The 12673-nt window shown below is 38.1% G+C and overlaps 1 protein-coding gene across 1 annotated transcript in view; it reads left to right on the forward strand.

Annotated features, from left to right (window-relative positions):
- The window catches only part of COL14A1 (collagen type XIV alpha 1 chain), a 245422-nt gene that overhangs the window by 166227 nt on the left and 66522 nt on the right, over nucleotides 1-12673 (forward strand). The window contains exons 34-36 of the mRNA XM_032610321.1: nucleotides 994-1071; nucleotides 3787-3873; nucleotides 11479-11532. Of these exons, the coding sequence (XP_032466212.1) occupies nucleotides 994-1071; nucleotides 3787-3873; nucleotides 11479-11532 (219 nt within the window). The remainder of the gene's footprint in view (nucleotides 1-993; nucleotides 1072-3786; nucleotides 3874-11478; nucleotides 11533-12673) is intronic.

Genomic DNA, 12673 nt, shown 5'->3' on the forward strand with positions numbered 1-12673 from the left:
TGTTTCTAAATACTTCAAAATATACATTAACTTGTCAACATAAATGAGTAGAACAAGACTGTCTAAATATTTATGGTGTGATCGATGCCTTCAATAAAAATACACTTAGCACAGATTCTCACAATACCGTATGAGAGCCTGTCATGACACCACATTGTAAACAGTATTTATGTGTCTGTCTCTTACTCCCTATAAATTCTTTGAGAGCAGAACTCTGGTTTTGTTCATTTTCATATCCTAAAGGAGGTCTACATGGTATCTGTCTTGCATTATGCACTAAAAAAAAGTAGCCAAATATATGCATGAATGATGAAAGTCAGAATTAATTCAACAAGTCTTCATCATGAATACCTACTACATGCCACATGTTTTCACAAGTTTTTGTTTTTGTTTTTTTTGGCCGCACGGCATGACATGTGGAAACTTAGTTCCCCGACCAGGGATAGAACCCATGCCCCCTGCAGTGGAAGCATGGAGTCCTAACCACTGGACCACCAGGGAATTCTCTACATGCCACATGTTATGATAGGGGGCGCAAAGATGAATAAGTGGTTCTGTGTTCTTTGATGACCTCCCAGTCTGAGGAGAAGAAAATATAAATAATTGTACTGTATGGTGGGACATATGCTATAAAAGATGTATGGAGCATTGTGGGATTACAGAGGCACTTGGAGTAACTGTGATGGACAGGACAGGGAGGATTTCAACAGAGGCACTAAGCTTTTTTAGGTAGAGACGGAAGGAGGAATTGTGCTAAATAAGGGGGTTTGGATGGTGGATGGAGTAACTACTGACAAAAATCTTAAATCACTGTATGTTTGAGGAACAAAGATTGATATTGTTAGAATGACTTTTTAATTTATTCACTGTAATATTATGTTATAAATGTATTGGTGTTCTATTATGTAATACATACTATGAAATCATTACAATTATAAACACAATGTATCTATATATCTTTTGTTGAATGACAATTTTCTTTTTAAATTGAAGTTCCAGTTACAGATGTTTGATATTATTTGTTCCACATCATGGGCCAGTAAAGACAAATGCTGTGAACTTCCTGGCCTGGTAAGAATTCTTCTTTCGTTATTTGGTCTGTTCTTTACCGAAGTTTTCTAAAGTTATATTTAATTTTCCCTGAAAATGAAATGCTGTTTCACAAAACTCATGTCACAGATAATTCATTGTGATGATGATGATGAAAATTAGAAAGAGATTAAGAAGGAGGTGTGTCTGAAATCAGCAGGACACGCTGACATACGCGGGGGGGAGCGACACAGCTCCACAGAGTGCCTTCTACAGAGTCCGGATGTTCCCAAATTTCAGGTTCACTGAAGCCTTTGGTGTCACAATAATGTTTTTCATGGCACCCCTGAGCCCAAAGAAATACCTAACAATTCCATACATAAGGTCATTTAGGTCCAAACATCTTCATAAGTCTTTACATCCTAACAACTCAGTAGCTGTATGAAAAAATGATAAACATAAATCGAAAATTTTAAATGATGAACTTTTTTTTGCGGAACACGGGCCTCTCACTGCTGTGGCCTCTCCCGTTGCGGGGCACAGGCTCCGGACGCGCAGGCTCAGCGGCCATGGCTCACGAGCCCAGCCGCTCTGCGGCATGTGGGATCTTCCCGGACCGGGGCACAAACCCGTGTCCCCTGCATCGGCAGGCGGACTCTCAACCACTGCGCCACCAGGGAAGCCCAAACTTAGTTTTAAATAACCACAACTACTTACTAATGGGATGTGTGTGCCTGTGGAGAATGCACTATTTCTCATGTCTTGGAATCTGATCAGACATCACCATTCTCACTTCTTTTTCCACATTGATTTTCCCCCATGGTACTTGCTTTCCTTCATAGCTACTGCTGAAAAACCAGATTTGCAAATATATGACATCAAAAATCTAGTGTTGAAACTGTGAACTCCCTTGAGCTAGTCATTCATATGAAGTCCAATGGGTGCCAAATATTGCTGTTTCTCTTAATTCTTTTAAACACTCAGAGTGCCCCTGTGAGTTTGCTGTACTGCCCCAGGCCATCTTTCCACACAGTTTGGGAATCATAGTCATGATCTATAGAACCTATGCAAGGCTGCTAGAAAAATAAACTTTTCCTCATTATTAATACCAAGTGTAATTCACAGGGAGGGGGTACCTGTATATATAAAGACAGATTGTTCATAGCTAAGGATCTTTAGGACCAGTGAGCTGAAATGTTGACCCCGTTATGGTTGGACAGGCATCATATCTTTAAGAATTCAACTGGGAGAATGGGCATGGGGAAGACTTTATCAAGTCTAAAAGATTTGCTTTTTTTAAGACCTTACACCAGATCACATCATCTGTTGCAGGCAGTAAATTCATGGTGACTATGTTTAAGAAGGAAATAACTTTTTTTTTCATCAAAATAAGTTTCCATTAAACTGTGGTGAGGAATTACATCAGAGACACTGTGATGTTATGCTTACGGGCAGGTGGATTGGAAACTGTGAAGGGAAACACTCAGAATCTTATGGAAGATGTGATCACCACATCTCCTAGGAAGGGCCCAGCCCTTCTCAAAACTTTCCTTTGAATTTCTATCACTGAAGATGTGTAAATCCCGTGGTAGAAATACATGGATGGAGACACAGTCAACAACCATGGCGAAACCATTCCCGAGTCTGTGGTCATAGGAGGTCTGCTGTCAGCCTAATGTGGGGGGATCTTTCAGGATACTTAAGTTTGTATTTCACTCAAGCTGCCCAAGATATCAGGCCAGATATGTTAGCAGGGTTTTTGTCCTGTAATGAGCTGAAACTTTTAACTATCGTCCAACATTTAGCGAGAAGCATATAAAGGCTCTTTGCTCAAAATTTTTGGGTTTCTGTTGTGAGTATTTCAGAGACTGAGATTATTTTCATCTTGATAATTTAATTATCATCTGTGCTCTATTCAGCTCTAACGTTACATTTCCCCAAGGTCTTAGAAAATGAAGCTCACTTTCTCTCTATCCAAAGGGACAGATGAACCCTTCAAAGTTCTGTAGTTTCTTATCCCAGGGAAGACTTCTTTTTAGCTGCTACTCCAAATGTGACATTCACAAATCATTCAATAGCCCTTAGCAAGTGCTCTGTCTTGGTTTACACTCCAGTAACTCATTCAGATACATTCAGCCTGGTATTCATCATCTATCTTGTAGTGTTACCTGGCAGCAAAATTCTCCAAGAGGAAATGACCTCCTATCCCAAAGCTTTAGATTGATGCTGTGATGTTTTCTTACTTTCAGTTACAGAAGGTGAGCAGTAGTTAAAATTGTTACAGGGATGATGTGTTTAAGCACTGTTTTTGTTTTCTTTTGTGTCTTTGTTTTAGTGTAGATGCAGTTGTTTTGATGGACCATTCCAACAAGTTTTCTTTTATCCTTTGAAATGGAAAAAAATGTTGTAACACAAAGGAAGTGTTCAGGACCTTTAGTGCATAGAGTACTACTCCTCCAACTGAATTAAATAGTAACCAGAATTTTTTTTTTTGCACCCGCTTCTGCCTTTCTTTCTTCACCTGGATTCCCAAGCTCGTTTTATCAACATCCTTTGATAATAGTGATGATCCAGAGAGCCATTCATTGTTTCTTTCAAGAAAAGATTTTGTGGTCAGAAGAGAATATTCTCTGCCTTTCTAGACTAATGCTCACTTACTAATTTTTTTGAAGTGTCTTAAAGTGTTTTCTTTGAGTCCATAAAGCCATTTGTATAGACCATCTTGTTAATAGTTACGCTATTTCTTTTTCTCCTCAGAGGGATGAAGAGACCTGCCCAGAGCTTCCACATTCCTGCTCCTGTTCTGAAATCAATAAAGGGGCTCTGGGACCAGCAGGCCCACCGGTAAGTATTGCCTAGTTTGAACTTAAATTGTTCTTTAATATTTATAACTATCACTTGTTGCATGTCTGTGCCCATCACTGTGCTAAATACTCACTTAATCCTACAAGCAAACTGAAGCACAGAGAGGTCAAGTAACTTGCCTAAAGAACACAGCTTGGAGGAGCTGCTCTTCAAATCCAGGTCTCCGTGACTCCTATAGATGATGCTCTTAACTGCTGCGCCACACTATGTCTCACAGTGCTATCTATTCAGAATCTTCCCTTTGAAGTCCTGTGGCTTATTTTCAGTGTGAATGTTGCCAACATTGGCCCCCTGCTTGTTGCTGTAAGATTTGCATACATCCCCTCTGCCCATTCTATATCAACATTGATAGTGAAGGGAGGTTTTTCAAAATCACTAGGAAAAGTATCCTATGTGAGCATGAAGTTCTCCATTACTGACTGGAACTTCATACAGAAAAGAAGGGGGCGGGGAAAGGGGAGAGGAAGGAAAAAGGAAGGAAAGGGGAGAGGAAGAGAGGAAAGGAGCGAGAGAGGGAAAGAGAGGGAGAAAGAACACATTTTTTTCTTATAAACATATATATATATATAGATTCATACATGTAAACGTACATGTAAAAAGTAAACATAACCTTTTCTCGTTTGGTCAAATACTACAAAATGAAGGGTTTTTATTGTTGGTGTTGATGTTAATTTGCAAAATCATGCTAATTTATATCATATTTCACTCAAAGAAGACATTTAAAAATTCTTAGCCTAGGTTGGTTAACTGTCTATATATCTCTACAAATAGGTCTTTAAAAAATTTTTTATACAATTTTAAAGGTTACTTTCCATTTACAGTTATTATAAAATACTGACTATATTCCCTGCGTTGTACAATATATCCTTGAGTCTATCTTACACCCAATAGGCAAGAAAATATTTTTTAAAAATATAAAATGTATATAATTGCACTCTCTGCGTCTTTGAATTGACCGTGATAGATCTTTCGTAATAAGTCTAAATACTTATGTCTAACCTGCTAACCTGGGGTTATCAGCGTTTCTTTAAGATAAGTATGATATAGCTGGTCTTTGGTTAGGAAGTGGCAAATATATCAAGGCAGAAGGACAAAGAAAACAGGGAGAAGATGCAGGAGCACATGAAATCCAGACCTTGCAGGAGGAATGTTCTGAGGCGGACCTGTGCTTACACGTGGCTTGCTGTTGGCAACCGGTGCAGTCAGCACGCATGTGTAGATACCCCTCGCTGACAGCTGGCGTGCAGCATGGACATTTGCTCCAGGTCGGCCCCACCAGCATAGTTTGTCTTCATTTGTGTAGCACACTTACCGAACTGAACAAAAAGAAAGAGAACCTGCTGAATGTACCTGGAATATATCCCATCAGTCTCTCCTTTATCTTTGGCACATAGAACACTCTTTCAAGCTCCGGATGTAGACCCGAATATTGATACTTTTTTTTTTAACAAAAGACTCTTTATCCCAAAGAAGCAAATGTGGAGTTAATGGTAAAAGCATTAAATTTAAATAAGACTAGGTAAGTCATGGAGCCACTGTGAACCTCCATTTCCTCATGTATAAACAGCACCCACCTCTTGAACTGGTATTGTGAGGAATACACAGACTAATATGTATAAACATATTTTGTGCATTATAACTCATTGATCAGACGTAAGGAGTTGTCTTTAGTTTAATCTGGGAATTGAAAACAAAGATTTATTTTCGACTGTGTGTGGCTTGCTTTTTTTCATCCCAAAGTATGTCTTTGAACGTTATCAAGGTTAATCACATTGTTTAGTTCATTCGTTGTACCTTCTGTAAGGAATTCCACTATATAAACAAGAGTTTATTGACCCATTACTGTGGAGTATTTTCCTACTACAGTATCATTACAGTGAATGTCCTTTGTATGTCTCTTTGCAGGCTTGAGTAAGTGCTCTTGCAATAACACTTAGAATTAGGTTTGTTGGAGAAAAAAGAAGGTGCATGTTCAACTTCATGAAAAAACCCCAAATTGCTCTTCAAGGTAGTGGTCCCAATATCCTCTCCCACACACTCTGTATGAGAGGTCTAGTTGCCCTACCCCTCACCAGCACTGTCTGATGTTGCCAGATGTGAGAGCTTTCACTTACAATGACTATAAAACTCTGTCCTTGTTCTTTAAAATAGGACTTTCTCTCCCTGCTAGTGAGATGGGGCAGTTTTTCATTTGTCTCTGAACCATTTGGATTTCTTCCTGTGTAAATACCCATTTATACAGTTTGCTGGGTTTTTGTTGTGCAGTTTTTTCTCATTGATTTGTCAGTGGTTTTATGTATTTTGGACACTAATCCTTTATTAATGATATGGTTTGCAAATATCTTTTCCTGGTCTGTGACTTGCTTGTTGTTTGTGGCAAGGTATATTGTCTAGAAATTTTTATTCTAATGTAGTCAAATTTAATATTTCCGTGAGCTATTGTCTTTTATATTTTTCTTTATCCCTTCTTTCAGCCATGATTTCTTAGAAGCGTCTTTTAAAATTTCCAATCATGTGTGCAATTTTTACCTTTTATTATTGATGTATTCATTTATTGTACTTTTTCATGGAAGAGAGTCTGTAGACCCGTTCTTTGACATTTGTTGATTCTATAACATTCGCTCTGTGTCCTTTTGTCAGGTTTTACAGATGTTGCACGTATGCTTTAGCAGAATGTTTGTTCTCTAATTATGGAGTTCAGGATTCTAAATATAACTATTCGGCGAATCAAATTGTATTCTTAGAATCTTCTTTACCTGCCTTAATTCTTTATCTTTCAATTACTAAGGGAGTTGTTTAAAATCTTCCCCACCTTTGTCAAGTTGTTTGTAAACCTGTATTATATCCTGATATTGTGTTATAAGGTACAAAAAAATTTACAACAATTATCTTTCTAGTGATTTGCTGTGTCAACATTTCTCTTTTGGATTATTTTCCTGGTATATGTTTGCTTCATCCTTTTAATTTCAAGCTTTCTATGTCTTTATATTTAAGATGCGTCCCTTTAAATAGCATATGCCAGGATTTTGTTTTTAATCTGGTTTTACAGCATTTTTAGAGTTTAGTCCATTCTATTGTTTGTAATAATTAACCTATTTAGGTTTATATTCCTATATCTGTCATCTCAATTTTTGCTTTCTAATTGTGTGCATATATGTGTGTGTGTGTGTGTGTGTGTGTGTGTGTATAACTCTTACAAACAATATGTATATAACCCTTTTCAAACCTTTTGGTCATTTGTATAGTCTCTTCTATTTTTGTAACACTTCCAAAACAATTTTTTCTTTAAATATATTCAATATGGTTTACATTATTTATCTGATAATTTCAATACCTGTAATGTATGTGGCTCTGATGCTGCATTTGTTTTGTTGCTGATTTTACTTGTGCTATCTTGTTTCCACATGTACCTTGTGATTTTTTGGGGGGTGTATATTTGTGTTTGCATTACTCGAAATTTTATCTCTGGGAATCTTTTGAGCCCGAGATTGATCTGTATTTTTCGAAAGAATATATGTGTCTGCTTCTGGTGAGCTCCTAGGTGTACGACCAGCTGAAAACCACCTTAAAAGTTTGACTTTGGGGTTTTATTTGACTCTCAAAGGCAGTGTAAATTCTCGTCCCTCGATTGTATGAGCATCAGTTTCTGGGTAATATTTTTTTTTTTTTTTTTGCGGTGCGCGGGCCTCTCACTGTTGTGACCTCTCCCGTTGCGGAGCGCAGGCTCAGCAGCCATGGCTCACGGGCCCAGCCGCTCCGTGGCATGTGGGATCTTCCCGGACTAGGGCACGAACCCGCGTCCTCTGCATCGGCGGGGGGACTCTCAACCACTACGCCACCAGGGAAGCCCCTGGGTAATATTTCTTAGTGGAGACATTTACTACCCCTCCCATAGCTAAAGTGGAAAAAACATCTTGATCCTCCACCTGCTACTGAGACTTTTTGTTGTTGTTCTAGCTCATTCAGAGGGCAGCCTTTCAAGTTCCTCAGCTTTAAAGGATGTTTCATATTCTATGCTTCCTCCACTTCTCATAGGTCCCAGTTCACATTTCATTGCCTTGTGTGGGCTATAAAATACACATTTTCCAGCAAACCCACAAGCATCTTCCCCTTCCTCCCCCAAGGCAGCCTCAGTGTACGTGCCTGCTGCTCTGGTGTTTTGTTTCTTCTTCATTCCTAGTATTTAAGGTTTCAGTTCTCTTAATTAGAATAATGTTTATTTTATTTTAAGTAGCATTAATAAGCTTTTTTAGCTGGAGGGTTATCAAGTTTTTTCATCTGCAGTGCTGCTGGAACAAGTTACAAAATATTTACATATGACCTAAGAGTCAAACTTCATAATGAGAAAAAAAGCAGCAGAGAAGTAAAAGAGAAGGGTTGAGTTCTGACTTGGAGAGAAAGAGAGGTGAAACAGAAAAGCTACTGACATTTTCAAATATTTAAAGTATAATAAACCATTGAAGAAATAGTATCCTAAACAATATGCAATAAACCCCATCTGATGATTTAACATAGTCGTGATTATTTTCTCACTCAAGAATTTACACAGTGCTATTACGTGCCAATAAAACTCTAGAATAGGAAGCCATGGGTGAAAGAACCATATTTCTTTTGCCTAGACTAACCCTTTCTTATTAAAAGGATAGAAGTTTATATCCACAAACATTTGTTGAATTCTTGTCATCTACTCCATGATAAGGTTTAGGGGTAAGGTGGAAAATAAGAAGTATAAAAAGGTTCCTGGATTTATAGACATGGTACATCGTGTATGGATATCTGTGAGCCAAATTGCCACATTTGGACAAAACCTTCAGTTAAAAACCAATCATTTGGGGCTTCCCTGGTGGCGCAGTGGTTGAGAGTCTGCCTGCCGATGCAGGGCACGTGGGTTCGTGCCCCGGTCCAGGAGGATCCCACATGCACGCAGAGCGGCTGGGCCCATGAGCCATGGCCACACAACAGGGAGAGGCCCGCATACCGCAAAACAAACAAACAAACAAACAAACCAAAAAAAACAATCATTTAAGATGAGCAAACAAAATTAAAGAGGTGTGCCAGAATGGGTATGTTAATTGGGATGCATTGGGCTTGTTGCAAGAAACAGAAAATTTGACTAACACAGTGGTGTAAATCATTGGGGCATTTGGACATTTATCGTTTGCTCAACAAAAGACCTAAAGGTAGATGATCCTAAGCAAATATGGCTGCTCAGCAACTTTATCAAGACCCAAGCTTGTTCCAGTTTCCAAATATGCTTTCCTTAGGCTTGTGGCTTCTTGATCAAATTGGCGCAAACCAGTTAACATGACCATTCCTGGTTTCAAAGGAGGCTGAGCAAGCAAATCTGTCTTTATAGCTGGAAAAATGAAAGGAGTCAGAAAAGACTCTTTGATAGTCAACCAACCGTGTCTGCCACAGTTGGGAAAAACGTTTGCATCACCTATAACAGTTAAAGATGTAGCATCCAAATATATGAAGAATTCTGTACGTTAAAGAGAAGAAGACTTGTAACCCAATAGAAAACTGGGTGAAGTATATAAATTGTTAGTTGTATTGAAATAAAATGTAAATGGACAAATGTTATGAAAAGATGCTCAATCACAGTAGTTTTAAGGGAAATAAAAATTAAAATAGGAGTAAGGTATTGTTTTTACGAGTCAGGTTCATAAAAATGCAAAGTTTAACAATATCAAGTGCTAATAAGGTTTAGAGAAGCAGAGACCCTCAGACTCTTAGCAGGTGAATAAATTGGCACAGTTTTTTTGGAGCACAATTTGGCAATATATCTGCCTATCCATTAAATTTCATTGAAAATTCTACTTGGTGATATGTTAAATATTAACATTTGTACTTAAATCTTAAAGTTTGTACTCCGGGCATGTATAAGGATGTTAATTGTAGTATCGTTTAGACAGCAACAAATTGTGGGCAAAACTCCTCCATTTCCAATAACGAAAGAATGGTTAAACAAACTATCCATTGTACAGATAACTATGCAACTCATTTAGAATAAGTTGGTCATGTTATGGAAAAACATATTAACTCAAAAATATATGTAGAGCTTCCCTGGTGGCGCAGTGGTTGAGAGTCCGCCTGCCGATGCAGGGGACACAGGTTCGTGCCCCAGTCCGGGAAGATCTCACATGCCGCGGAGCGGCTGGGCCCGTGAGCCATGGCCGCTGGGGCTGCGCGTCCGGAGCCTGTGCTCCGCAACGGGAGAGGCCACAACAGTGAGAGGCCCTCGTACCGCAAAAAAAAAAAAAAAAAAAAAAAAAAAAAATATATATGTAAAGTGTTATGTCACATATGCAATCTATATATATCAAAGAATACCACAAAAACACTAATAATAGGTAATATTTTCTATAGATACACATACATAAAACACAATTTTTTAATTGTTTTTTAAAAGCCTGGAAGGTAAGCAACCAACTAATATTGATGGGGGCAGGGGAGTGAATGTAATTGCTAAACTGGAAGAAGCCTTAACTATCACCTGATCCAGTCTTTTCCCAAGTGATGCAAGTGTTTTCCTGATGGTACACAAAATGATTTTCAGTAGTCATGGACATAGCAGGAAATCAACTGGACTCACATAGTGAGAAAGCTATTCCATTTTCAATGATCTTTTCATCCTTCTGCTCAAGTGAAAGCAATATTCTCAGACTGGTGCCCATATGACCCTTCTAATACTTACCCATGCCCCTTTTTAGCAAAGAGCAAACCAATTGCTCACAGACTTCACTAGGAACAAAATCTAGCTAAATTTACCAACATTATTTATAGCATATTTTTAGGTTTATCTTATATTCTTAGTAAGTATATAAGAATACTTATATACTTACTAAGACATATGCTTAAGTATATATATGTTTTTCCATCTACTATAGTATATAATATTTGCTTTCAAAATAGATTTAAGTGAAATACGAGTCAATTAAAAAATATTCAGAGTATATTTGCATACATGTATGTACACATATACAAAGCATGTGTTTACAAAGAATGCATATACACATATATACATATTTATTATGTGTGTACATATGTATGTATGTATATAAAGAAAATGCTATTAAATAACAGTACAGGCAGTGCATTAATATGACAAAAATTTTGAGGGGAAAATGCAAATACCTGAAGTTTCAGAAACACTAATGTAATTAGCTTTTTACGGTATAAATAAAGAAAATTAAATTGTTACTGTTTTATATGCTTTTTACAATTTAATTAAATAATTTAATCTCAAAGTCTTGGTATAGGACACGCCTAATTTTAGATTAACAGTATATTTTTATTATTTGCGTCATCAATAGCTGTACTCTTACACACTCAATTAAAAGATCCTGTAGCTTTTTGTTTTTTTAATTTAAAGGGATTTTGCATAGAACGTTTGCTCAGATTGTGCGATCATCAGCAGGAAAAGGTGAATCCGGGGGATAGATTTCCCGTTCAGGATCGTGATGCACACACACCATTTTTATACAAAATGAGAATTACATAATCCATGTTATTAAGTAAAATGAATGAAATATATTGCTTTCAGATTTGTCTTTGTGCTAATACTTAACATCTGTTTGCCAGGGTGGTCCAGGACTCCGAGGACCAAAGGGCCAACAAGGTGACCTGGGCCCAAAGGTAACGTTCTTTCTCCCTCTTCACATCGCTAGCCATAATATAATTTTGGAGTTAAGTAATATTCACCCTTCACAGTTTAAAGCTCCTTATGTTTTTATGAAAGTTGTGTTGAAGCCTTTTCCCTTATTCTTAGAAGCTTGTGTTTTCTCCTCAAAAAAAAATTTAGTAACTTAAGTGAAAAGAAAGGTTTCTGGGTCAGAAATAGAGTGTCAGTGTTCCAAGTGGTTTAGTTGCTTAGGCAGTTCTTGCTCATATATAGTCTTCTTTTCCTCTATCTGCAAAAAAGATGTATCGAGGGAGCACTGAATCACAACTAGGCAGCAGTCCTCCAGGTAATTTCTTAGGTTTTAGCCTCCTCCTTCTCCCCTCCCACCATGTACTGTATAATCAAACACACAGCTCTATTTTCCATTCTCACTGCCCAAGGCCACCAAATGTGGTGGTTCAGGTTGTACACTGTACAAAGGCACCAACTAAGAGGACCAAGTTGGTGCCAATCCATGTCAAGGCACACATTTCTCTACTTTGCACGAAGATGCCCTAAGGGATGGCAGAAGCCCAGCCACTAATTGAGTTCAGGCCCCATCATCCTGTACCTGGCTTTTGGCAAATCTTCTAATTGTTCTTCTGGCTCCAGTGGCTTGATTTTTTGATTGGTTCTTCACATCTGCCCCCAGATTCATTTCTTTAAAGTTATACTGGATCACATCATACTCTTAAAACCTGCAGTCATGTGTGATTGCATAGTATTTATTCACGGAGAAGAGAACATGGCAATGTTGTTTTACTAGAAAATTGGAAACAAGTAGAGCAAGGTAAGAGCGAATGCGGAGGGTGGGGGCAGGCGTACAGGGGAGAAGTCAGTGAAAGAAGGCTGAAGATAATTAATCAGGTACTATGCAGCTCAAAACTCAGACCATAAGATATCTTCTTTTTTTGTTTTGTTTTATTTTTTGAGATTGTGACACATTTTCTCAGGCGGATACTTGATGTCTTGGCTCCATCTCATACACTACAAGGGAGGCAATGTCTTCAGTAAATGCAGACGAGTGCCCCAGAGATAGATAGTTCACAGTAGTGAAGGGGGAGAGACTATAGTTCGGCTGGATGGTGTGAACCTTCACAAACCAAGAGGGTAGTC

This window comes from Phocoena sinus, chromosome 17, assembly GCF_008692025.1.
Source record: "Phocoena sinus isolate mPhoSin1 chromosome 17, mPhoSin1.pri, whole genome shotgun sequence".
NCBI classification, from domain to species: Eukaryota; Metazoa; Chordata; class Mammalia; order Artiodactyla; family Phocoenidae; genus Phocoena; species Phocoena sinus.